The sequence below is a fragment of the Nannobrachium achirus genome (assembly GCF_963921795.1).
Source record: "Nannobrachium achirus genome assembly, chromosome: 1".
Taxonomy (NCBI): domain Eukaryota; kingdom Metazoa; phylum Chordata; class Actinopteri; order Myctophiformes; family Myctophidae; genus Nannobrachium; species Nannobrachium achirus.
The window spans coordinates 55,626,445-55,653,985 of record NC_137810.1 but is presented as its reverse complement, the minus strand read 5'-3'; the positions used below and the strand labels follow the sequence as shown (position 1 = coordinate 55,653,985).

At 42.7% G+C, this 27,541-nt stretch overlaps 1 protein-coding gene across 3 annotated transcripts in view; it reads right to left on the bottom strand.

Annotated features, from left to right (window-relative positions):
• sbno2b (strawberry notch homolog 2b) overlaps positions 1-27,541 on the bottom strand; it is a 101,941-nt gene that overhangs the window by 53,798 nt on the left and 20,602 nt on the right. For 2 of the 3 annotated variants that reach the window (XM_080736570.1, XM_080736571.1), the window contains exons 2-4: positions 25,539-25,781; positions 22,193-22,281; positions 8,307-8,430 (exon numbers count right to left, since the gene is read on the bottom strand). In XM_080736570.1, coding sequence (XP_080592696.1) covers positions 8,307-8,430; positions 22,193-22,281; positions 25,539-25,646 — 321 coding nt within the window. In that variant the 5' untranslated portion in view covers positions 25,647-25,781. Of the gene's footprint in view, positions 1-8,306; positions 8,431-11,460; positions 11,531-22,192; positions 22,282-25,538; positions 25,782-27,541 lie in introns of those variants that run through there. The other variant, XM_080736572.1, reaches the window with a different exon arrangement.

The window sequence follows — 27,541 nt, the reverse complement described above, 5'->3', positions numbered from 1 at the left end:
CAGTTTACCTTTTGAAATGTGGGCTTTTGGCACCACACAAACTCACAATAAGATCTAAATGTGAGTTTGAAAAGGGTACAAAAACTCACACAAGATCATCTAAACATATTAATTTAAGCTATATCAGAGGGGTCCTCATTCCCAAAGGAAAGATGGTACTCGTAAGAATCCTTTGCAATAACTTTTTCCTTCCTAGAATAAATGTAGGCCATCTAAACGAACCACTACTTCAAACAAGGAAATGGCCTAAAAAAAAACAGTTCACAGAGCGAAACAGACCACCGTATCAAGATTGGCTTGCCACAACATGAGGCGAGGAGGATAATAAAACAGGACAACAAGCCTTCATTTATTTTAGATGACGTGGATTATTAAATCAGGTCACCTCTCACTTTCTGTTCCTCCTACCTGAATGGAATGACCTCAATGGAACACACCGAGACAAAAGACCTGGACCACTCTCCTAACTTACCCCATTATGCCGGCCGTCCCTATTTTGGGCTCGTCATTGGAGGCCAATAGCAGGCCATAAGTAGGGGTGGGCGATGATAGGGTGATAAATATCACAATGTCTCCACGATATGCCTTTTCAGAGATATCGTATATCGTGATACAACGAGGTAGCAGTATTAAACAATCCTGTTGAATTGTTGATACAGAGATTCATTGCAGAATTCATTTAAACCTGAATTTTGGTCTAAATCAGTAGTTCTCTAACTTTAAAATGTCAAGGTCTCCCCATAACTCTGACAGTATACAAATGAAACCCCATTTGGTTTATTTGTATACTGTTAGAGTTACATACTTGTAAGAGTCAATTTAGACCTCCCAAAAGGAACCCAGAGAGTCCCTGGACCCTACTTTGAGGACCACTGGTCTAAATGGTCTTTTTTTTCTCGTTACCTTGTAGGTGTTTGTACTGTTAACCCTTTTAGTGCCTATCCCAAACTAGTTCGGGATATTCGGGATCAAAAACAATTTTTTATTTGCTATTTTACTTACCCCGAGCTGCTTGGAGCAACGTGGGTGGTCCCGGCTCGCCCAGCGCTCACCAACGAGAGACGCTAGATGCTCCGACGATTTATTCCATTGAAAATGGTTTAAAATAAAGTTTAGACCCCCCCCCCAATGTTCACCAAATGTTCATTGTAGGCGGCGCGACGTATTCCAGGGTGCCTATCCCGAACATGTCCGGGATATTTGATAAAATGAATTATTTTATCGGAGGCCTCAACGAAGCCCCGGTCTAGACGTCCATCCTTGGCCGGGACTTAGACTCGGCCATCCACGGGCCGTATTCGCGCTAACGGCCGAATCGCGCCGCCCACTCCAATAATAAATCACATCTTTAGACAGGATTTTCTCCGGATTGTGTCCCCAGACCCAAAGAGAAAGTTTTTTGCGGCTGAAATAGCTTTAGATCGGGCTTCTAAATGGGTTAGCATTTTGGCTACGTGTCAGCTAGCTTCCTCCTCTGGACACCCATAGGATTGACCGGAGTGAAAACAAAAGCCAGTTGGGAGAGGGTCGACGAAAGCTATAAAGAAGGTCAATGGAGAAATTTCTGGCACTCTAGCACCCCTTGTGGCCGGATGGCACTGTATGAGTTAAGTATAACCATAAAAAACAACATGAAAAAGAATCGTGATAAGATCATGTATCGTGATACACAGTGAAAACAGCCAATCTACAAACTCCCGATGCATCACAATCACACAATGCATCACAATAGCCAATCAACAAACTCACAATGCATTGCAATCACTTCGTCGCAATCACATAGATTGGTTATTTTCATCATACAACCATGTCAGGCTTAAGTGGTTAGGCTAAAAGAAATATAGTGCACCGCTGACTGTAAATAGAGCCAGCTCGCTACAGCACATGGACTGGGTGTGAGAGCGGAGAGAAAGCCGCATGTGAGGTACAGTGGTTGGTGTGCGTGTGCGTGTGTGTGTGTGTGTGTGTGTGTGTGTGTGTGTGTGTGTGTGTGTGTGTGTGTGTGTGTGTGTGTGTGTGTGTGCGCGCACCCTAGTAGTGTGTACACATGTATTTGCGTGCACAGTCCTGTTGTTCACTCTGTGTGGTTAGCAAGAGCGGTTAGTGAATGAGCTCTCTTGGTGTTTCCTCTTCCAGTAAGTCATGTTTTCACTATGACGATCTGAATCAGGTTTCAGGGCACAGCAGCCACTTCAGACCCACAAGTGACGTGACCCAACTCAAACATGGACAGGTGTGCAATGTGTGCAAGCGAGTTTGAGTGCGAACAGGTGCATGCATGCAAAATCATGTGGATGGCATGCACCATGTTTTAATGTGGAAATGCCAACATTGAAAGAAACCACAGTATATCCCTTATATCTCACACCGACTGGTCCTGGTTACAAAGTTGAATAATTCTGATAAAACAAAGTTTGTCTTATGTGAGTTCTGAAGCTGAACATCTTGACCATACAGTGCAGTGCTGTGTGTTCCTGGACAATCCAAGGCTATCTCGATAAGTAGCCTTGTCGAGCCATGTGTGGCCCAGGAGCCTATCTCCCGTTGCTAGTGTGAGGCGGCTTGATGTACAAGTACATCCCCAGCCCATGATGCTAGTATGTCACAGAGACTTACCCCCAGTCCAAGCCCTGATGCTGAGTGCCAACTGCAGGGAGGATTTTTTTTGGAGCCGTGTGCAAAGCACATGAGCTCCCTGTGCACAGCTTTCAGCTTTTGTCCCGTCTAGTGGGAAAAGGATGTTTCGTTGAGTTCGAACAGTACCTTTTATGACCACACATGTTAAGGGAGGGGCGCTGTTTTCAGGCCAGGCCAGGCCAGGCACACACACACACGCACACACACACACAGGGGGGAACACATAGAATCAAAAACATAGATCTGGAAGTGCTCAAATTCACGGCTCCACTTCGAACCAAGGTTTGATTTTTTAATAGTCTTTTGTATGAGTCGGCCGGGGATTGAACCTCGACCTCCAAATCTCAGAGCGGACACTCTAAGCACAAGGCCACTGAGCAGGTTAATGGTATCCTGATGTGCACATTGCACAACATTACTGAACTCTTACGGAGGGATGCCATGCATATCAGTCTACATTGATCAAGTACAACCAAACTCATGTCATCATCACTCATGAGTTCTATCAGTCCTTTGTGCTGTTATGATGCCGTCATGACACAGAGAGGCCAAGGAAAAAGTTGCCCACTAGCTTATTCATCAACCAGCTAAAGTGGTTGGTATATGACAAGCTGCTTTCCTTATGCTGAATCCCATCCAACAACTACGGTAGTACAGGTTTAGATTAGAATACTACCCCCAATAAAATATCAGGTTACTTGGCGAAGTGGCTGGCTGAGAAAACAATGTTTCACATTAAGTTAATCATCTGTGGGACCCCCCCCAAAATAATTTGGGGACCCCCCCCCCCCCCCCCCCCCCGCCCCCCCCCTAGGTCCCGACCCACAGGTTGAGAACCACTGAAACAGGGTTTCCTGCAGGAAAAAGTCTTGACCAGGGGGAGATCTCATGGAGCACGCGCAAAGCGCGTGCGGCGAAATTTTTTGATAATTAATTAATTAATTCGAGTAATTAATTCACTTAATTTTTAATATTAATTCTTATTTTTGCCCTATAAAAAACACAAGAATGTGCCCATGATGACGGAAAACACAACTACATGCTATCATCCACATTTATTCAACATTGAATAACTTATATTGCCGGTTCGCCACCAAAGGGTTAAAAAAATAGTGTGCACGCTGGTGTACGAATTCGCGCACAGATGATGCACTATGCATGTACACGCTTTTCACAGCTTTCAAACAAAAAAATCCGCTTGGAAATCCGTTCAGGCATTCAGGACATACCAGCCCTTATGTTTTCTTCAAATGTAAACAAACATTAACCTGACTTTCGCCAGATAGTTGCAGCAGTGCGTAACGCTCTGCCTTACATCTGGGATCTCTCGGCCAGACTCTATGTAAGGGGCGGGCCATTTTTTGAATTTCTGTAGCAGGTGATTGGATGTGGCCGTTTCTATCACAGTCTGGGAGTGCCAACTCCAACCACTCATATTGGCCTGTCTGCAAGACGTTGCAGATAGGCAACGTCATGCACTCAGGCAACGTCACTCTATTGGCTCAGAGCCGCTCAGAGCCCGCCCATAGCTGCCGCTGATTGGTCCGGCCCGGGACTTTACGAGTGTTATCAACGCTGGCGGACCGAGCCCAGATGGTAAAGCAATGCAACGCAATGCTGCCACCATCTGGCGAAAGTCAGGTAAAACAAACATGGCTGCCATGTTTGAAAGATAGGGTTGGTATGGGGGTTAAACATGCAATTTCGCGATCGCGATCATGCCTAGTACATTGTTGGAGGTCCAAAAAGTTTTTTTGGACCTCCAACAATGTTTTTTTATACCCTTGGGGGGGCGGGGGGGTTTTCTGGCCAGGCGGGGCGCCTGGCCTGTAAAGTGCTGCAGGAAACCCTGAACAGAGTGTAGGCCAAGGGGGCTCAGTATGGCTAGAGGGGGAAGGAAGAGAAGCGCTGGAAGGGAGGGGCTGAGAATGTAGAAGATTAGTCATGATGACCCTGTGACTTACATTTTCTCTGCATGCCTGGCATGGTCTGGAGTGAGACCACCAGGAACAGCTGAGAAAGCAAAACACACACAAACGCACGCACGAGGAGGAAAGGGAATACAATCGGGCAGGCAGGCAGACAGACACAAAGGCGCATTTTCTCACTCACTGACACACACACACACACACACACACACACACACACACACACACACACACACACACACACACACACACACACACACACACACACACACACACACACACACACACACACACACACACACACACACACACACACACACACACACACACACACACAAGTAGACTTCGTAACATTCCACATCTCCATTGCCAGGAAACCAGCTTTTAATACCCCCACCGCTGATGAAAGAGCTAATTTAGACCAAACCACATGAAAAGGACAACTGGCAAGACATGCCAGTCTAAATATGTAAAATGACAAATTGACGCATCGTGTAACACCAAGTCCTCCTGACTTACTTGTGAAGAGGGCTATAGACGTGCACACATGCGCAGGCTTGCACAAAACTTGAACACGAAGAAATGGAAAACTAGGGAAACCCCGCACATGAATCACTTGAGCCACAGCAAGACTACACACAGCACACATGAGATGGGAATGACACATCATTGCCCCTTGCACGACAACCTCTTACTTGTGTTTGTTCTTAAAAAACCTCCATCGTCTTTAAATCCTTAGCAGACCTAAAAGCTTGTGAGCTTGTTGTAGGTGGATAGGGCTGTCACGATTATGACATTTTACGTGACGATTAATTTTCTCTCAAATAATTGCGATTAACGATTTAATTGTGTTTTTTGTCGTTGACAATTACATTTCTGTTTGGCTTTTAGGCTTTGAAGTTGCACATGGTAGATAATATGACACATAACCTAAATATACAAAGAAATTACTGACATATTTGACAACTTTATACTTAAAAAAGAACATTGATATAGCCGATAACAGTGGAAATAGCCGATCTACAAGCTCACAACGCGATGCGACGCGTTGTGTGAGCTTGTAGATCTGCTATTTCCACTATTTTTGACTAAAAAAGGATTACGACGATTATGAAAAATAATCACGATTATGTCAAATAATCACGATTAGACGATTATGTAATAATTGTGACAGCCCTAATTGTGACAGCCCTAGGTGGACTATTTTTGAGGTGCGACACCATCGTGCAACAGAGCATAAATTAGGCTTAAGTTAAGTCTGATCACACACACACACTGCAAAAAAGCAAACGCCTGGCCTGGGTACCGAGGACTCAGACACGGCAACCTCTGACAGTGCATGCCCACAGTCAAGCTCAAACATGGCCCAGCAGTAAATGATCAACACTATCACTATCAGCAAACAACACTAGTAGAGACATTCACTTGGAGACTCACTGGCTTCTGCTCCAATCCAAAATTACGTCACGCTTCAGGACTTCTTTTCTAGACATGCCGGGTAAACTTAAAGAGCAGCACAGAGGTTCACAGGAGGCTACACCATTTATACTTGCTTGACCCTGACACATTCACATTCATACTTGTCCTCACATCTGGAAATAAAATTGCTATAGAGAATGAACTCCTACAAGTTTGCCTAGTTCCATGGGAGGGTTTGAGAAACATTCATAATATACTAATAATAATAAACTATTAATAGAGCACATAACTAAAGAAAGTTACAAAGTTATTTAAATAAAATAACATGACAAAGAGTGCCCCCATGCTAAAGTGCAGTGTGAAATGAAAAACCTTTAGAAAGAACAAAAGTAAGCAATAAAAAGGGAATAAAGAAAACGAAAGGACAATCCCTGTCCTTACACCCTCACTTGGGCAAGGAAAACTCCCAAGAAATGAGCCTTGATGAGAGAAACATTGGGGGGACTCAAGGAGGGGATACCCCTTCCAGGGCGGTCAAGCACACAGAGAGGCCAGGCAAAGGTGAGGGTTACGTTTCCAATAACCTGCCTTGTCTTTTTTTTCAGGCACAGCACCATAAGTCACAACCTCCAAGACTGGGCCCTGCCTATATAGGGGTCTTCAACGTTTTCATGCCAAGGACCCCTTAGTTGAGAGACAGATGAAGCAGGGACCCCACACCCCACTACCTTTTCAAAGATTCCATATAGTGTCATCGTTTGACAGCACAGTCATCAGTGTATTTTGGATTCATGTCAATTTGTGTTCTCAGATATTTAACCACTTGAACCGTCAATACTTAATAAACTTGACCTTTCACACTGTACTTGGTCTTATCTTTTTCCCCTCTACACCCAACCTCTTTGCCAAAAATAGCCAATCTACAAGCTCACAATGCCTCGCAGCACGAGGCGTTGTAGATCTTGTAGAGCTTGTAGATCTGCTATTTTTGGCTAACCCTATGGACACTAGGGTTCATGTGCATGCATATAAAAAAGGGGAACAAAGTTTCTACCACACAAAGATTTGGAGGACCCCCTGTAGAAACTCTGAGGACCCCCTAGGAGTCCCGGACCCCCCGTTGAAGAAAGACCCTTGCTATAGTACAAAATCAGTAGTCACCCCCTCTCCCAGGTTAGACAGGCTAAACATGAGAGGAATATTAACAGGCTGCTTAGTAACCCATGACTGCTCTTCTTTTAGACTCTTCTATCAAGAGTGTGCATGTGTTAATGTGGTTCTACAACAAGAGGCGATGCCCAGACACTCAACGTCTCATCCCAAAATAAGCGGCAGATGAGAAATTCACTGGTCTGTGACATTAGGATTAGCTCATTTTCATATGAAGCTCATTATATGGAATTGGCTGGGTCGACACAAAAGTGCAGAGAAATGGAAAATGCAAATGAACTAGGGGATGACTGTCTTTATAGCTAGGATGGTCAGCTAAATAAAATGTTTTCAGTTTTATTTCAACAAACGTTCCCAACAAGAAATATGCGTCTTCTCTTAATTCAGTGTCCATATTTAAAACCACATGCCTTTAACACAAATGACGGAAGGAAATGAAAAATGACACTCGACAGAATTCACATCTCCTTAAAGCATGTTAGCAAAACTTTGCTTGAATAGCAATGTTCCATAACGAGATTGCTTCCTGTATCCTATCCGTATGCAAGGGAGGAGGAATGTAGCATTACACAGAGAGGCTCTGGTGTTCTGCTAAACAGAACGATCAGGAAGAAGAAGATGCAGAAGAAGAAGAAGAGGACAGCTAAATTACAAGTCTTATTAATGACACGCCTCAGCAGCAGAAACAGGGCCGGCACAGGAGCTCCTGTCTTTTGTCTAGCCAACACTGGGGCTTTAATCATGGTCGCTCCACGGCACAGTGAGGGCTGCTGAAAACATACAGAGGACTGGATGAAAGGAAAAAGTGGGAGGGACGGTAACTCCCTCAGATAAGTGGGAGGGGTGGCCGGGGGAGCACAGATGTAAAGAGACAAGCCGAGGAAGCAAACGCAAACAGCGTGAAAGTGCATGGTGTGTGGGTGTACACAGTACTGTATCTCACATCTTGTGTGAGATGAAGGGTGTTTTCACACTCAGTCTATCGCTCTCCCATTCCAGTGAACTCTGACACGATTGGAATTCTATGTGCATGCGTGCACTGTTTGCGCACGCACGCACACGCGCACACGCACACACACACACACACACACACACACACACAACCCCCACCCCAAGCGCTACGCTGAAGCCAACCAAAAGCACTGCCATTACCTGGGGGAAGTCTCCATTCCTTGCGAGGTTGAGGCCGGAGAAGTCCACATCGGGGAATCCCGAGTACATGTCCATGTGCACATCCGGAGTGGTGGTGGTGCTGCTGCTGTTCAAGTGGTATTGCCTGGGGAAAGGGCAGAGATGCACAGCTTAATACAAAACTCCTGCTGGAAGAGGGAGGAAGGGAGGGCAGTGCTGCAGCCCCGACAGCATGTTCGCCTTGCCTTCCCTTCACATTAGGGCAGAAAGAGTGAATAACAGGCCGTTTTAGAACAGGGGTCTGCAACAGGGGGTCCTCAGTCACTACAGGGGGTCCTCCAAATCTTTGTGTGATTTTATATTAACCGCTTGAACCCTAACATCCATATTCTGAATACTTTAGCCAAAAATAGCAGATCTACAAGCTCACAACGCCTCGCGCTGCGAGGCGTTGTGAGCTTGTAGATCGGCTATTTTTGGCAGAGGATTTGTGTAGAGTGGAAAAAGAGCAGACTAAGTACAGAGTGAAAGGTCAAGTTTATTATGTATTAACGGTTCAAATGGTTAAATATCTGAAAACACAAACTGACATGAATCCAAAATACACTGATGACTGTGCTGTCAAACGATGAAACTATTATGGAATCTCTGAAATTTTTTTGGGGGTCCCTGCTTCATCTCCCTCTCAACTAAAGGGTCCTTGGCCTGAAAAGGTTGAAGACCCCCGTTTTAGATCATTTCACACACATTGACGGCCAGGCTGAAAATTCCACGACGGTGACTCATTTCAAGTTTTATAACTCCAGAAGTTTAGTTAGGACATTGACAGCGCAGTGGGGTGTTTTTGTCATGTGTGATTGATAATCTTTTCATTGGAAGCAGCCATTACACAACCTTTCGCAACTTCAGGTCAAAGAACCTTCTGAAATCTTTTGTGTCATGTAAATCATTTATTACATAAAAGATTATCAAGGAATTGGATTCTACGGAATCTCAGACCCCTGATATCCAGCCAAACATCAGAATGAACATGGAGTTTCTGTAAGGCCGCCGTGTTCGTAAATATATGATCAGAGATTCATTCAGAATATGAACTTCTACTAACACTGGGAAATGTGTACCAAATACTAAAAGTCCACAGCCCAGTCCAAGGGAGAACAAGACCGATAAGACAATTAACCATTTTACTTTAATCTGTTCTCTGACCACAGTGCAAACAAAGGGTTACACATCAGTCATGTCAGAAGCATATACTCCTAAAAATGTTTTCATTTAACTACCCCAAAAAGTTAGAAGAATTATGTTTTGAATTGTCCCTCTTACACCTTGAGAATACCCTGCCGGGACAAATGCAAACATCTAGCTACTGTTGACTGAACCTTTTTTTGCCCCTCAGCTGTGCACCACATGGATGATAAAAACAACCCTTAAGCCCCGGCCTCTGTTGCAACTGAGTACCGAGAACCCAAGAAGAAGCCCACCCTTCTAGGTACTCTGGTCTAAGTAACATCAGCTTAGTTTAGTGATATATCACGTAAAGAATAAAGATTGAAATTCAAAATGAAAATGTATCTTTTTATGTCTAATTGGGTAAACATATTCAAGTTTCTGTTTGGGTTCGTCTCGATGTGACGATCATTTGACATCATTTCTATACCTTATTATCCTACCATTTTATGGTCTACATTAATTGACAATAAAAGTACTTTTTAATAAGATAATTATTAGTTGCAGTCCAGTCCTACAAACCAAAGTCGAGACATACGGGATGAATGTAGGGTTAAAAGCCAGGCGTGTGTACACAAAGAGTGAAAGAGACATTGAGAGAGAGAGAGAGAGAGAGTATGGTAGAGTATGGTAGTGAAGTGTGGGGTCCCCTGGCAAACCAGGAATTTTCAAAATGGGACAAACACCCAATTGAAACTGTTCACACTGAATTTTGTAAATACATATTAAAAACTCAAAGAAAAACCCCAAACAATGCATGCAGAGCGGAACTTGGCCAATTCCCTCTCCTAATTAACATTCAGAAAAGAGCACTCAAATTTCACAAGCACCTTCAAAAGAGTGACCCAACCTCCTACCATCATCAAGCCTTAAAATGCCAAGAGGAGAACATAAACAAGAGTCCCCTCAGTCAGTTGGTCCTGAGACTGACCTCCACCAACCCTCCCCTGACTAAAACAACCTCCACCAACCAGGTTATCAAAATGCAACAAGAAAACTATATCACCTATTGGAAAAATACAACAAAAACACAAAGCAAACTGGAATGCTATTTGGCCCTAAACCGAGAATACACAGTTGCAGAGTACCTGTCCACTGTTACTGATCCCAAACTGAGGAAGACTTTGACTATGTACAGACTCAGTGACCACCACCTGGCCATAGAAACAGGCAGACACAAACAGAGCTGGCTGCCTAGAGAAGACAGACTGTGTTCACTCTGTTCTCAAGGAGAGGTGGAGACAGAACTACACTTCCTGTTACAATGTGACAAATATAAAGACATTAGAGCTTCATTCTTCCCTAAAATTAAAGAAAAATATAACGAATTTGATTCCACCATTAATACATCGTCACTTCGATATGTTCTGGGAGAACAGTCGAAATGCACCTTTTTGGCTGCACAATATGTGAGGGGTTGTCATCAACTGAGGGACAGCCAGTGGACAGAAGAACCAAGTACATCTGGATAAAAATGTGTCATATTGTTATCTTTGTATCTTGCTTGCTTGTTATTTACTTATTTTCATTATTATTTATTGTTAGTTAGGATGTTTATAATTCACTTTTGTCCAATGTTATGCTTTGTTTTATGTTATATGTATGCTTTGGCAATGTAAGAAATATTTTATCATGCCAATAAAGCTTTTGAAATTGAATTGAGAGAGAGAGAGAGAGAGAGAGAGAGAGAGAGAGAGAGAGAGAGAGAGAGAGAGAGAGAGAGAGAGAGAGAGAGAGACACAGACAGACAGACAGACAGACAGACAGACAGACAGACAGACAGACAGACAGACAGACAGACAGACAGACAGACAGACAGACAGACAGACAGACAGACAGACAGACAGAGAGAGAGAGAGAGAGAGAGGGATAGAGAGAGGGAGAGAGAAAGAAAGAGAGAGAAACCACACAGAAGAGAGGGACAAAAGTAAACAGGGGTAGCTCCTACCCTTCTTGTGATTCCAACATCAAAGTAGGCCAAATTGCGTCAATATCAGCCATACTCCCGTGGTCCACTGCCGTTGTTAGATACAAATCCACAGACACTGCCTCACATATTCAAGCCACATGCTCTATATGGACAGACACACATAGCAGCTGTAGCCAGTCTTCCTTCACTCTACTGCCTGGGCTCAAACTAAAGTGTGTAATTCACACTCCCGTATCCTCACCTCAGCGACACTCGCTTCTTTCACTATCTTTTCCAGGAATCCAATTAGATTCCTTCCAAAAGCTATTGCTAAAGATTCTAATAGACAACAGTAGCATTTCCCAAGAACCTCGGACGTTTTCACTTTCTTCATGAGTCACATGCTGTACCCTGCCGTGCCACCATGAACTCTGATACTTGTCAAAACGAAAGCAAAAAGAAAACTATGCCATGGTAGGACTGACAGCACACAACCCCCTCCCCTCCGATCCCGTGCGATCAAGGCTCAGAATGATTGAGCTTGGCTGTCATAGGATTTGGCTCAGAGTCCAGTGGCAGAGATCAGGGGGAGGATGTTATTTAAGTTCAAGTAGGGCTGTCACAATTATTACATAATCGTCTAATCGTGATTATTTGACATAATCGTGATTATTTTTCATAATCGTCATAATCGTTTTCATGTCAAAAATAGTGGAAATAGCAGATCTACAAGCTCACAACGCGTCGCATCGTGACGCGTTGTGAGCTTGTAGATCGGCTATTTCCACTATCAATGTTCTTTTTTAATATAAAGTTGTCAAATATGTCAAGTAATTTCTTTGTATATTTAGCTTATGTGTCATATCTACCATGTGTAACTTCAAAGCCTAAAAGCCAAACAGAAATGTAATTGTCAACGACAAAAACACAATTAAATCGTTAATCGCAATTATTTGAGAGAAAATTAATCGTCATGTAAAATGTCATAATCGTGACAGCCCTAAGTTCAAGAGAACCAATAGGGTGAGGACAGCACCCAGGTCAAGACTGCGTGGAGATAAACATATTTTATTTTGTGATAAAAATGATATATACATACACGCTGTGTGTAAGCACATTTCCCCCTGCAAGGGAGTTGGAGTGCCTGCCAAGAGCTTAGCTCCCATAGCCTGGGAGGACGTTCAAGTGAACGTGTTGAGCTGACTGATCCAGACAGAGAAGAAGCGTGATGATTATGGATCCCACCAAAGTTATAGGATAGACCCGCCTCACCTGTGTCTTGATTGGCTCCCTGGGCAGGCATAGTTTTACTAAGGTTAGGGTTAAGGTTAGGTTTAGGCATAATTTTACTGAGGTTTAGGTTTAGGCATAGTTGCGAAAACGAGAACTGTCAATCACAGTGACTTCTGGCCAATCACAGCGGGGTTTGCCTAGAACTGATGTGGGATCCATAATAACGGGTCAGATAATTAAACAAACTGCCTGTGTGACGACACAACGCTGCAGTGCATTCTCACGCATCATCAAACAAGCAGCAAAGAGGAACAGGGCAACAAGATTACTGACATTCCTCATATAAATCGTCATTCATCCATTCCCACAAATTAGGAACTGAGTGCGTTCAGTTCAAAAATATATGTCTTTCTTTTAGTTTCTAAATATGGGATGATTCCGTATTTCAGGACGGTTGGCAACTCATGAAATGGCTTTATTGACAACCTTTTTTCTAAGGTTAGCTCCTCAGAAACAGGGGTGCATTTTTCTGTAACCAATCACATTGTCGCCCGCCGGCCCCATACCTTCCGGCCTATGGGATCTCTGGACTCTACACACACTGCACTGATCACCTGATGGAAGCGCACCGCTGCAGCAAGCAGAGAGAGAGGGGAGCAAATTTCGTGCCACTTTTATGTAGTGCACTGCTTATTTCTCACCTCCAATGTTTTCAGATACATATTTTAATGTACTGTTTGCAAGTAATGCACCATGTGGCCATCATCTTGATTCATTCAAATCAGATGTGAGTGTCAGAACGTGACTTACTGGAATCAAACAAGTGAATTAAATCCCTTGTCATAAGTAATTAAGATTTGACAAACAGTCGACCTTTGATATAAAATCCACAACCATTTATTATGCTCTGAAAGTGTGAAAAACACATTTCTCATTTCACCACTTTATTTTTAACGAGGGAAGTGCATGAGGGAGATGGCGTTTAAACACAAGTGTGAGTGTGAGAAAAATATCTAATGGCCATTTGCCTCACGTCTAGAGCAAATTTGGCTTGAAAAGCGTAGCAGTTTCAGGAATTCTTAACTTCTTAAGCCAAACCCACTGTTAAAAGGAAGGCCACAGACTTATTCCACTGATGAGAATAAAGATTGCACTGGTTACGTATATTTATTTCAAACAATATGTTGGTTCTTGGATCCTCACACATGCTTTTGCCAGAAAGGTAAGGTAGGTTGTTGTGTGGCCTGTAGAAATCATCAATCAACAACGGAACGGAAATCCCCATCCATAGCCGTATAACCATTGTTGATATGACAGTGATTATTACAGCAGCAGACTTGGCAGGCAGGCATCTACAGAATTCCAACAACACAAAGCTCCCAGCCATCACAATTTGAACGACGGACTGTTTGTACTGCCATCACAGACGACTCTATAGCCTGTACACAGATCATAATTCCAACCGTATTTAAAAATATGGAATGGAACGTATGGAAATTAAATATCCTCAAATGCATGTGCATGAGTAGTTTTGAGGGTGAAGCACACTGTTCTACACTCAGGGTGGGGGCGGGTTTTTTCGTAACCCAGGCTGCATTCGTTCAGATATAGGAACTGAGTGCACTGGTGTGCCCTCTGGTCATTTGTTTATTCGAACGCACCCAAGAAGTCCCAGAACAGATGCGTCGTGATTGGCCAGTAGTCACTTTGACTGGCAGCGTTCATTCCGCCTTCCCTTCTTTTACAAGTCGCTCCAATGAACTTCATTCGTAGGAGTTAAGTGTTCCATAATGTTGGCATAGACAAAGATTGAACGCCTGCTTTTGTGACCTAACCAGTCGGGCTGGTGTGTGTGAATCTCTATATTTATTAAATTAGAAATGAACTACACCCCAGTGTTGTGTGCCAACCACACCCAGTATTTATTGTTGTGTTGTTGTCTGTCTTACACACTAGTATTAATGACACTAAAGTGTCTAGAATGATACAGTGCACATCTTTTGACATTACAGGGGTGCCTGTGGTGCAGCTATCACTCCTATCATGTCTTGCATGCTTGCCCTTGGTTCCCTTCTCTTTACACTCTCCCATCTAAAGTACAAGCCACCTTCCATTATAGAAATTGCAGTTTCTGGTCAAATCCAATTACTAAGTAGATGACAAAGCAATTTAGCTCCAATTTGAATTTAGGTGGAGTCATGATTTTAGGTCAGCTTTAAACTTTAATGGGGAATTTAGAACTTTCAGGGCTTTATTGGTAGAGCATTCCAGAGTGTTGTGGCTGCGTAGATTGTAGATTCCAACTGCTAAGAACCTTGGAGTGGTCCTGGACAGCCAGCTCTCATTCAAGGCACACATTGCATCAGTCACCCGATCCTGTAGGTTCACACTCTATAACATTCGTATGATCACTGATCAGACCCTTCCTCACCCAGGAGTAAGCCCAGCTCCTCATCCAGACATCAGTCATATCATAACTTGACTACTATAACTCTCTCCTCACTGGCCTCCCGGCATGTTCACTTAAGCCTCTCCAATTGATCCAAAATGCCTCAGCACGAATGGTCTTCAACCAGACAAAATTCTCTCACGTCTCCCCCCTTCTCTGCTCCCTCCAAAGGCTGCCGGTTGCTGCCCGCACAGAGTACAAAACACTGATGCTGGCCTTCAAAGCAGCCAAAGGTATGGCACCTCCATACCTTGATCAAACCCTACAACCCCACCCGTTCACACAGATCAGCTAACACAGGGATGCTGACAGAACCCTCGCTAAAAACCCCAGGACAACGATCCACTCGTCCTAGACTCTTCGCCCTCCTGGCCCCCAAACTGTGGAATAAACTCCCTGTTGCAGACTCACTCCCTAGCTTCCGCCGTGGTCTGAAGACTCACCTCTTCAGACACTACCTCGGCCCATGCCATAGCACTTAACGTAGCACTTGCCTACCCCCAATGACCATATATGTGATTTGGATAGTATTTGATGTATAGCAAGCAAGGCTCAACGTAGAGTAGGGCTATCTGTATATATTAGTAGGAATTCTCGTTGCCAAAACGCAGTGTGTACGCCGCCTAAATCAGGGGTCTTCAACATTATCAGGGACCCCACAACCTGTTTATAGATTCCATATAGTGTACTTTTTTACATACATCATACATCAGTGTATTTTGGATTCATGAAAATGTGTGTTTTCAGATAATTATTTAACCACTTGAACCGTCAATACTTAATAAACAATACTTAACTCATTGAGTGCCTATCCCGAATTAGTTCGGGATATATGATCGTATCACAGGGTGCCTATCCCGAACAAGTTCGGGATAAAAAAAAAAAAAAAAAAAAAAAAAAAAAAAAAAAAAAAAAAATTTGAAAAAAATTTTTTTGAATTTTTTTTTTTTTTTTTTGGACCCCATCAAATCTGGTGAACATGATTTCAATCGCGATTTTGCATGTTCCACCCCCATACAACCCCATCTAACATACAGGGCAGCCATTTTTGTTTACATTACATGTAAAACATAAGGCCGATTATCTCAAGAATGCCTGAACGGATTTCCAATCGGATTTTTTTGTTTGAAAGCTGTGAACAAACTGCACAAATCCACTCTGGATTGCATTGGATTTTTCAGAGCTCATTCTTCTCTGTTTTTTTCCCATGCATGAGGTGTGCAAGGTTTAATCATGGCTAAGTTGACGAAAATAAGGCTTCTAAAATGCTTGGTAGCCAATAGCTAACTTCAAGCTAACTTCATCCTCTTCCTGTACATGCAGTCATGCACAAAGGAAAGTGTTCAGGCAAGTCATGGCTGCAGGGCTTCTGCATATACCAGCATATCTCTATGGGATTTTCTCTGGCCACTGGGCGCCCTCTAGTGGTGAAAGGGGTGGCACTAAATGAGTTAACTAGCCCTTACCCGTTCAAAGATATGAGCTCCAAAATGATGTGCAGTGTGTGGGTTATGGGATGTGCACTGTGCACACAGTATATGAGGGATGGAAAGTAACTTTAACTGGTGCTTGCATGATGTAGGAGCATCAATGTAAGAAACCCGTTTCGTTTAATGGCTACAGAGATACTGTTCCCCCCCCCCCCCCCCCAGCCCGCCCGCCCACCCGCCTGCACACACACCCGCCTGCCTGCACACACACACACACACACACACACACACACACACACAGAGCTGGTTAAACATTTTGCCTCAAGCTAGATGCAGAATAGATGTGCCTCATGCTAGTTGCAGAATAGATAGTAGATACACCATAAAAATGCTAATATACAGCATACGATTTGTGAAAGTGACAAACGGGCTTCACAGTTATGTCAGGTGTGTTCATATGCTTATGGTGATGCGATTTCAGATCAATTGCTCCAGCCACCGAGGAGAAACGCTGTGACACTCAGACACTCAGACATTCGCAAAATTATAGTATAGATAAACTTGACCTTTCACTCTTTTTCTCCTCAAGCTCTTTGCCAAAAATAGCTGATCTACAAGCTCACAGAAGCGCGAGGCGTTGTGAGCTTGTAGATCAGCTAGCTATTTAGCTATATATGGCTAAAGTTCTCAGAATAAGGACAATCGGTTAATGTAAAAAAAGAAAAAAGGTTTCTATCACAAAGATTTGGAGGACCCCCTGTAGTAACTCTGAAGACCCCCTAGGGGTCCCGGACCCCCTGTTGAAGACCCTTGTTCTAAATGAACCTCATCTGGTCTCAGTGACATCTAGGCCCTCCCTACATCAATATTCACGCCAAAGACTGCATGGTGTGTGAAAGTGAATCTATTGGTCAGTCTCTGTGTGTAAGACGTATGCTGGACACGGGCGGCGGGCCCATTCACATTTCCTCCTCACTGGTGGTGTGATCACATCACTCTCTGCTTGTTCAGACAGGTCACGTGAGGAGTAGCATCTGTGGGCCATCTCTAATTAAATTAATTACTTCTCTACTGTACGGAGAGCATAGCTCGCCTCAGCCACAATGAACGGTAGCTGGCTGTGTACTCTCATCATGGAAAAGATAAGACCAAAGTACAGTCGCGTGAAAAAGCACCTGACCGAATGTCAGAAGCAACCAGAAGACCAAATGAAAAGCGGTTTCTCATCTCCGTAGCGGGATCAATAGCTGCCTTGTCTTCCAAGGCTGCACTGCCTTACTCAAAAGTACCTTGGCTTTATTTAAAAATCAAACCTCGGTTCGAAGTGGAGCTGTGAATTTGAGCAGTTCCAGATCTATGTTTTTGATTCTATGTGTTTTAGATCTATGAATTCTATGTGTTCTAGATCTATAAATTATGTGTTCTAGTTCTATATTTTTTAGATTGATTCTATGTGTTCTAGATCTATATTTTTACATTCTATGTCTTCTAGATCTGTGTGTGTGATGGGAGTAGACAAATACTTGCTTTATGCAAATGTAGCATATTTACTATTATTTGAAATAATAATACTGTCCATAATAGGCATAACAAACATATAACTTGAGAAAATGTCTGCTTCTATAGGACAGATTAATAGTGAAAGGACCACCACTCATCGAGGTGCTGCATGCCTGAAGAAGGTCTATGACCAAAAGCTTGCACTTTATTTAACTGAAAATGAAGAACATGATTTTGCACACTTTTGAGTGTGCGGAGGCTCCCTTAAATCTTTCATTAGGACAAAATCTTTCATTAAAATAAACATTTATACTTGGCATTCAATCAATAAACCCCAGCATCCCTATTCTAAGGGGATGACTAGTTGGAGATGTGTGGCACACAAGCCATAGTCAGCCAGACCTGCCGGATTTCAGCCGGATTCGGGCCAAACCTGTTTGCTATGTGGGTTCTCTGGCCGTTGTTGCATGCATTCGGTGGTCACTGTTGTGTTGGTGCGGGGGTCTGGGGAGCACTGTATAAAGGACGTAGGCTACTATGTGCTTGTGTACAAGGTGGAGCGCTCCTGTTCTTGGGAGTGTGTTTGTCTGGGGCTCGCGCTGTCTACGTGCAGATGTGCCGTTTCAACGCTTCGGTATTTGCTGCGCGCGACGCCGTCAGCGGTAATATTGTAGTAGTGATTGTGGTTGTCTGCTGCCCCTTTCAGTCGGAGGCAGCCCGACTGTCGGGAGGGTAATTAAATGCCCCGATTATCGTGTAGTGTACGTCCGCCTTACTAGTCAATTTCGGCCGGGATGCGACTCATTGTGAGCTTGTAGATTTGCTAATTGCTACGTTTGCTAATTGCTACGTTTTCTGTGTGTTCGTTCGAGCCGTGTGTGTGTGTGTGTGTGTGTGTGTGTGTGTGTGTGTGTGTGTGTGTGTGTGTGTGTGTGCGTGCGTGTGCGTGTGTCGCGCATGCGCAGATCCTGTTCAAACTCAACGGGACAGTTCTCACTTGTGAGACTGGACACACATTGCTGCCTATGGGGAGCTCTGTTCCACACAGCTCCAAAAACAGGGTAGAGTTATATATATTGAATTCATGCTACAGTATACTATATATAGAGCAGTGGTTTTCAAACTTTGTGACACAAAAAGGGCATGTATCTATCTAAAGACTGTATTCATATCCGTGCAAATCTATTTACTAATAGAAATGAGTTCAGATCAGCTGTCAAACCATACACAACACGAGCACGAACATCAAAACCACACCTTTTGTTGATCAAAGGGTCTTGAAAAATACGCCGGGATACCAGTGAATTCCACTCTGACTAAAACTGAAAGCCACAGAGCCAGTTTCCACGTCATCTGTTGCATGATTTCACTCTGCTATCAAGGAAACCACAGGCAGCGAGCGCACAAGGACAGAACACCTCTAGTGGAACAAAAAACATTATAATACCATGGATTACGTTTTACCGATGACTGAATCAAGCAGTCGGTTTGGTCCTATGCATGGCATGGGTGGGTGGGTTTCCTCTAACTTAACCCATTTAGGCCTGAACACATTATGACGCAATATTTTATGCTTTAAATATAACAAAAATAGCAGATATACAAGCTCACAGCGCGGCACCGAGTGCCGCGCTGCGAGCTTGTAGATCTGCTATTTTTGAAAATTCGTGAAAATTTAAATTTTGACACGATTCTATAAGTGTCTTTTGAATCCTTCTAAGATTTTTGGAAAAACCTATATTTCTATGTCAGCAATTTGGCCAGCCATCGTCAAAGAAAAGGTCCTTTTCACTTAACTGGAGCTCAGTTAGTCTGTTCTTGAGAGACTACTATGTCAGTGGTGCTCAAACCTTTTCATGTGAAGGACCCCCAAAATGATATGTATTTGGCCACGGACCCCCATCTCAAAATATGTAGTTCCAGGGACCACCCAGAAGCAAAATTTTAGTTACAAACGTTCGCTTTGAAAATAAATATATTCAAAGATTTGCACATATTTTCATGACTTTTTCAAAAATAGCAGATCTACAAGCTCGCAGCGCGGCACTCGGTGCCGCGCTGCGAGCTTGTATATCTGCTATTTTTCACTGGTTAAAGCATTCAATAATAGGCCTAAATGGGTTAAGAAAATAAGAGGGAAAAAACTAAATTGTGAAATCAGTTATACTGTCATGTACGTACGTATGTACGTACACAAAAAAACAAAGCTCTAACCCCCACCCACACATACACACACAGTACGCAAAAACATATTGGCCAAACAACAATGATACTGTGTGGGAAGAGAGGTTTTAAAAGAGCAAGGTGCACCTCCTCTCATTTCACAGGGAGGCTATGGAACAGAGGCGGGTTGCCAGATGTTCAGATAAGCCCCCCCCCCCCCCCCCCCAACATTAAGGTTGACGCCAGGCCGCCCACAACAGGAAATGAAGTAGATCTAATAAAGGAAGTGAAGGCCACCCTCAGATTTTAAACTCGGGAGGCCAGCACTGGTTTGATGCCACAACATGAACACGAAGAACAAACAGCACAAGGCAATCTGGTTACTATTACAGTCTGTCACCACTAGCGCTGGTTGATGACTTAGTGTCAGTGCAACTTTGATGCATTACCAGCAAACAGCCTGCCTCCATTAGGTTTTGCTAGCTGTGAACAGCCCAACATTCTAGGTGAAAAATCATAACCCTTGAATGAATAAAATTAATTTGCGTTAAGACCATTTTAACATTACCCGTTAAATGTTTACAGTTTACTAAATCAATCACAATTCAATAGAGCATAAATTACATTAGCTTCAGGAGTTATTTCTAGAGCCTGTGTTTTCAGACAGAAGTTGGGCCACTTAGCAATATCAATATGGGTGTTGGAGTGTGCATCAATAATCATAGGAACATAAACAATATTTCCAGTGGTCACAGAAAAGAAATGTAAGCTTCGAATAAACTTTGTTAACTCTCTCCATTCACATCCTCGTTCAAATGCCCATTAATGCAAGGCTCTCCTGGAGGTGACAGAGTCTCGCTGTTAAGAAAGAGTATGGATTTGCACCTGTATTGACTGACTGACCATATAGGCCAGTCAATCTAAGCAAAAAAAGGGCCTGACCCAAAAGAAATTGCAATAGTAATGGTTCAAGGTTTTTTATGATCCTTAGAGTCATCCAAAAAACATGTTAAAAATCTACCAAAATATTCTTAGTGGATCAAGGTGAATTCAGGGGGTTCACGTTTGGGTCCCTTCACTTACTATACAGGAAAAAAGGCCCCCCAAAAAAGTCCTCTTTAAGTAGCATGTGAGGGGTCTAACTAGGGGTTTTTCATGATTCTGAAGCCATTCCAAGCATTTGTTTAAAACCGACCCCCAATACTATGGTTTAGTGATGAGTCATCACTTTTCTGGGGTCAGTTCAGTTTTGCTGTGTCCCTTTTTAGCCCGGGAATGTTTTTCGTGCAAAACAAATTCTTGCAATGGATTCAGGATCATTAAGAACCCCTAGTTAGACCCCTCACATGCTACTTAAAGAAGATTTTTTTGGAGGTCTTTTTGTCCTGTATAGTAAGTGAAGGGACCCAAACGTGAACCCCCTAAATTCACCTTGATCCACTAAGAATATTTTGGTAGATTTTTAACATGTGTTTTGGATGACCCTAAGGATCATAAAAAACCTTGAACCATTACTATTGCAATTTCTTTTGGGTCAAACCTCAGATTGACTAGCCTAATAATGGATATTTGCACAAATGCACGAAAGACTTGAAAAAGGGAAGGCAAAATGGCATATCCATAGCTACAATCTTCAAAAGCGCCTTGCTACAAAACCAATGGTTTTTTTTATAGTTGTGTACTCATATTAAAGATGTTAATATAAATCTTGAAAAGACAGTGACCCCACTTTGGGTTGTGACCCATGTAAAAATAAACAGTATTTTACCTGATGTTCCTATCCAGAACAACTCACAACAAACAAGGAGTTGGTTCTGGTGTCTTTGACAGTTATGCCAACCGATCGCACGCCAGCTTGTTATAGGGATAGGCAAACATGTGACCAAACAGTCGGCATCAGGCCAATAGAACACACAAATGTTGAACCATGATTCATTTCTATTTGGAATGATGTAGTTGAAAATCAATGTGTGGATTTGACTGGGTATAAACTTACTGGTTTCCAGATTGCATAGGGCAGTGTACGCTGTATCCAGCCTGCTGAGAGAAGGATCCCCAGGAGTCAGACGAGGTGTATATGGAACTCTGGAACACAGGGAAAAAACAAAACGTTTGAGTGTGAACGTAATTAGAGATGGGACAATATGAACATTTCATATCACAATTATTGTGACCAAAGAAATAGCGATTTATGATATTATCACGATAATCAAAATATCCCCTACATCCATTATCCCAGGGCGGAACATTTGCCAAAAAATAGCAGATCTACAAGCTCAAATCGTGTCGCAGCGTGACGCGTTGTGAGCATGTAGATCGGCTAGATCTTATCAACGAAATTAATGAATAATATTGCAGCTCCGCTGCGAAAAACTTGGTGGTTGCTTGCCCCCACGTGTTTTCTTGACAAGGCCGAGACTGCTGACTGAGTTGGAGAACAGTGCACCAATACAACAATATCAATAAAAGTGTTTTTTTTTTCTTTTTACTTCAGCAAAGTGTTTCTGTACACATTTGTAAAGTAAACTGAAGCATATTTAGCCAAAATCTGTTGCAGCCCTTGATTTTATCTTTGGTCACTGACCGTCCGTGTTTCTCTCCATCCCGGAAGGCAGCTGTTGCTGGTCGGGTTGTGAGCATGACCTGCCCGCTCAGTAATGTTATCCCGATCCGTAAATTGAACGGTTTATTGACTCAAATGCTGATTCGGGGGCTGATTATTGTGTTTGCTGGCACACAGGCTACAACAGTTAAGATTTACACAGTCAGTGACCCCTCCAACGCCAATTTACAGTGTTAATTTAACTCCCAGAGCCATGGTCCATGTACCCTCTCGCTTAGGGCTGTCACGATATGACTTTTTACATGACGATTAATTGTCACTCAAATAATTGCCGATTAACGATTTAATTGTGTTTTTCTCGTTGATAATTACATTTCTGTTTGGCTTTTAGGCTTTTAAGTTGTACATGGCAGATATGACACATAACCTAAATATACAAAGAAATTACTGACATATTTGACAACTTACTACTTAAAAAAATAACTTTGATAGTGGAAATAGCCGGTCTACAAGCTCACAACGCGTCGCGATGCGACGCGTTGTGAGCTTGTAGATCTGCTATTTCCACTATTTCGGACATTTTTCAACATTCACGATTATGACGATTATGACATAATAATTGCGATAATGTCAAATAATCACGATTAGACGATTATGTAATAATTGTGACAGCCCTACTCTCGCTCTCTGAGTTATGAAAACTCTCAAGCCACCTGGCACCCACTCATATTGAGTTCTGTGAGCCTCTGCAAGGGCTTGCATGTGAGCGTGGTCTTTCATGTGTTGCTGCAGGTCTAGCCTATGTTTGTATGAGGAGTGGCCGTCTTTGATGTCCTCTTCACGCTGGCCACGACAACTCAATGACCTGATTTTTTTTTTCTTGAATATAATTCTTTTGGTTGCCAATCCAACCTCCCGCAAACCCACTTTTGTCGCATGACCCATAGTTTGAGAATTGCGGTTTTAGAGACTGTGATTAGACATTGCAAACAATAATGAGACAGACAACAACTCAGATTCTTGAAGTATAATTGACATTAAAAATATCCGGATATAGTGAAGCCAGCATGTGTTTTTTTTAAATTGAATTGAATGTGCCACAATGGGGCAAACATCAGACTGGCTGCCAGACTGATTGCAAACACAAATTATTTATACATCAATCCTCCAACAGAACACCCACCCACAACATAAGGAGACAGAGAGAACAATACATTACAGACACTCTGAATATAATAAGGAGTTGGTGTTTTACATATGGCTTGATCAAGTGAGTTCAACACAAAAGAGGTGTCGTCACCCCTAGCCAGGTTCAGGGGTATTTTATGGGGTGTGGCTAACAGTGGGTGTTGGGCAAATGGCAACGTGTTTTATGCAGCTTGAGGTCAATATATTAAAGTCCAATATTTTCCACACAGCAACTGTTGTAGCACATTTGAGTACATACATATAATATTCACATCTTAAAATTTCCTTGACAAGATGCACGTCTTGAAAACCACACAAAGAACTATGTCGGTGGAATTTGCCCTTCATCAAATAATATTTATAATATTATTATTCCATTCATTGCAAATGGATGTTCCCAGATAGACCGACTACACCACGATGCTTTTTTTTATCACAACACAGTGATAATAAAAAGCACAGTTCTTACATTGTCTCGTTGAACTCAAAACCATATCGGATATTTGTGCTCAACAGCTGTGCACATTGTGTCTGAGCGACGCTGCAGCTGCACAACCTATAAGCATCACCTGAGAGAGTTATCAGGGTGAGAAATCACTTCCTTTACGCATACGTGATTCATCCCGAGAACCGCGTTGCCACAAAGACGTCAAAAGTCAACCCCTCAGATGTCAAACGCTACATGCATGAGGGCCTCTGCGTTCCAGGTTTCAGTCGGGTCGAAGGGTCATTAAACATTGTGACAGTCATGAGACGGCAGGCCAGAGGCACCTGATCAGATCAACCTCACTGTGTTCATACAGCAGATTGTGGTACGCAGTACGCACTGCATCCTGAAGTGCAACATTAACCCATAGCTGGTGAGACATGGCATGTTATGGGTAGGGCTGTCTTCAACTAAAGAAATTCTAAAGAAAGTAGTAATCAATAGTCACTTTAGAAATGTGTAGTCATAGGAATTTGTTAAAAGGTGTAGTAGTGCTGCGTGGATCCGTGAGTAATATAACTGTAACAGGTGCTCTTTGGAAAGGATATAGTTACTTAGGACAAAAAAACTAGTTCCATTCCGTTATAAAGGTGAAGGCCATACTAGGCCGAAACGCGTTGGTCGTTTTTTAATCTTCGTTGCCATGAATTTAATAAACTAATTTCTACTTTGAACTGAACAGAGCCAACTTGGATCCTTTCTAAGTTCCCCACCTCATCATTGAACTTTTTTGATACCTTTATAAACGGAATGGAACTAGTTTTTTTGTCCCAAGTCATAGGAATTTGTTGACTAATTGATTTAATCAATAAAGCTGTGAAATTGTGTTTGCATCATGCAATCATGTAGAGACAAGCCATTTCAGGTTGGTGAGGTTGAGAAGTGAACAGTCTAATAGTGATTTCACAATTGTTTGAATGTAAACTTTATATTGTATTTGGATTCTTGATTCACAGCGAAAGAATGCCCACGCCTTTTTCTATGAACTGTGTTTAATGATGCAAGGGGACTATCCTATAATGCTGTGTTCCATACATGGGCGGGGGAAGGGTCTGAAAATGTTAAAAACAATCAAATGGAAAAGATGAAATCAGCCAAACATACCTCCATGTTGGAGGTGTCCACTGGGAACAGGCTACTCTCCAGCTGAGGCCCCTCTGGATGCAGGTAGTTCTCCCCGTCCATGGCCAGCGCTGAGGGGAGGGTGGGCATCAGACCACAGCTTCGCACATGACCACCAGCTGACTGAGGCTACACACCTTCCGACCACCACACACGCGCACACACACACACGCACTGGCTGTGTCTGAGTGAGCACTCCTAACAATGGCAAATGCCCTCCATGACCTGAAAGAGGGGGACAGAGAAGTAGAGACAAGATTGGATGAGTTGGGAGACAGACCGACGTCAAAGTTCCACCACGCATGTTTTCCAACAAAGAAATATGAATCGCTTTAGCAAAGTGAAACCTTGGGAGAGGTGGTGTACAAACATGGAAGAAATACAAAGCAGAGGCTAGACTTCAAAAACATTTATCTGGAATCAGTAAGTGAAACTGTGTGGGAGACATGTCGTAGAAGCGCTATATCTCACTTCCTATACTGTAGATTCAATCAACATATAATATAATTGACCAGTATCAACTAGGCCTGAACACATTAAGACGCAATATTTTATGCTTTAAATATAAAAAAAAAATAGCAGATATACAAGCTCACAGCGCGGCACCGAGTGCCGCGCTGCGAGCTTGTAGATCTGCTATTTTTGAAAAATCGTGAAAATTAGAATTTTTACCCGATTCTATAAGTGTCTTTTGAAACCTTCTAAGATTTTTGGAAAAAACCTATGTTTCTATGTCAGCAATCTGGCCAGCCATCGTCAAAGAAAAGGTCCTTTTCACTTTAACTGGAGCTCAGTTAGTCTGTTCTTGAGAGACTACTATGTCAGTGGTGCTCAAACCTTTTCATGTGAAGGACCCCCAAAATGATATTTATTTGGCCACGGGCCCCCATTTCAAAATATCTAGTTCCAGGGACCACCCAGAAGCAAAATTTGAGTTACGAACGTTCGCTTTGAAAATACATATATTCAAAGATTTGCACACATTTTCACGACTTTTTCAAAAATAGCAGATCTACAAGCTCGCAGCGCGGCACTCGGTGCCGCGCTGTGAGCTTGTATATCTGCTATTTTTCACTGGTTAAAGCATTCAATAATTCCTAGGCCTAAATGGGTTAAGTCCAAACCAATTCTGATGCTTTGTACATTTTAGTTAGCGCTATAAAAGAGACATTAAAGGGGTCGGACCCGCCGTCAGGGGAGAAGGAAGGGTACAGATGCCCGCCCAAGGCCCAGGGAGAGTCATGTCCAGTAAAAACAAAAGCGATCAAATTAAACATCTTGGATCTGTACCAAAGATCTCAAATCGGCTTGTATTGTGTGTACTCTGAACTGTGCTGGTAATGGTGTCCTCTGGTGAGACAAGCTTTAAAGGTGATACACCGTGAAATTTCACTTTTCCTATTTTAAAACCTTTTTTTGGGGTCCCACTAGCACCTTCTATCCTCACAAAGTCCCATTTCTGACCGTTGTGTCTTTCTCTGGTTTTGGGAAGGCAGAAGTTAAAAGCATCCCACGGGTTCTCAAAACAGGCTGTCCAGATTTGCTGCCGTCGATGACGTCATCGACGGCCGTTTTTAGAGAAAAAAACATATATATTTTTTTTTCAAAACATTTCTTTTTTTCAAAAATATATATATTTTTTCAAACATTTTTTTTTTTTTTTTCAAAAAGATTTTGAGGGGGGGTGGCGCAGTTCAGGCCAAAGGTGGTACTGCAGCTGAAAATGCTCAGAGCCATTCAAAAATGAGAGGCTCTCTATTCAGGAGTGGTAATTTAGCCTCAAACCTTTTGAAAAACGTTTTTGGGACATAAACAATATGACATAAATACCTTTTAAATGCATGGTGTATCACCTTTAATTTCTCAACTCAAACTTACTAGCTGAGCAGTCAGCTATTGTCTCTCAAGATCCGTCCGAATGGACTGGCTGAAAATGCAATTGAGCACAAACTCTCTCACTGATTGGATTACTACGAGAAAACTGA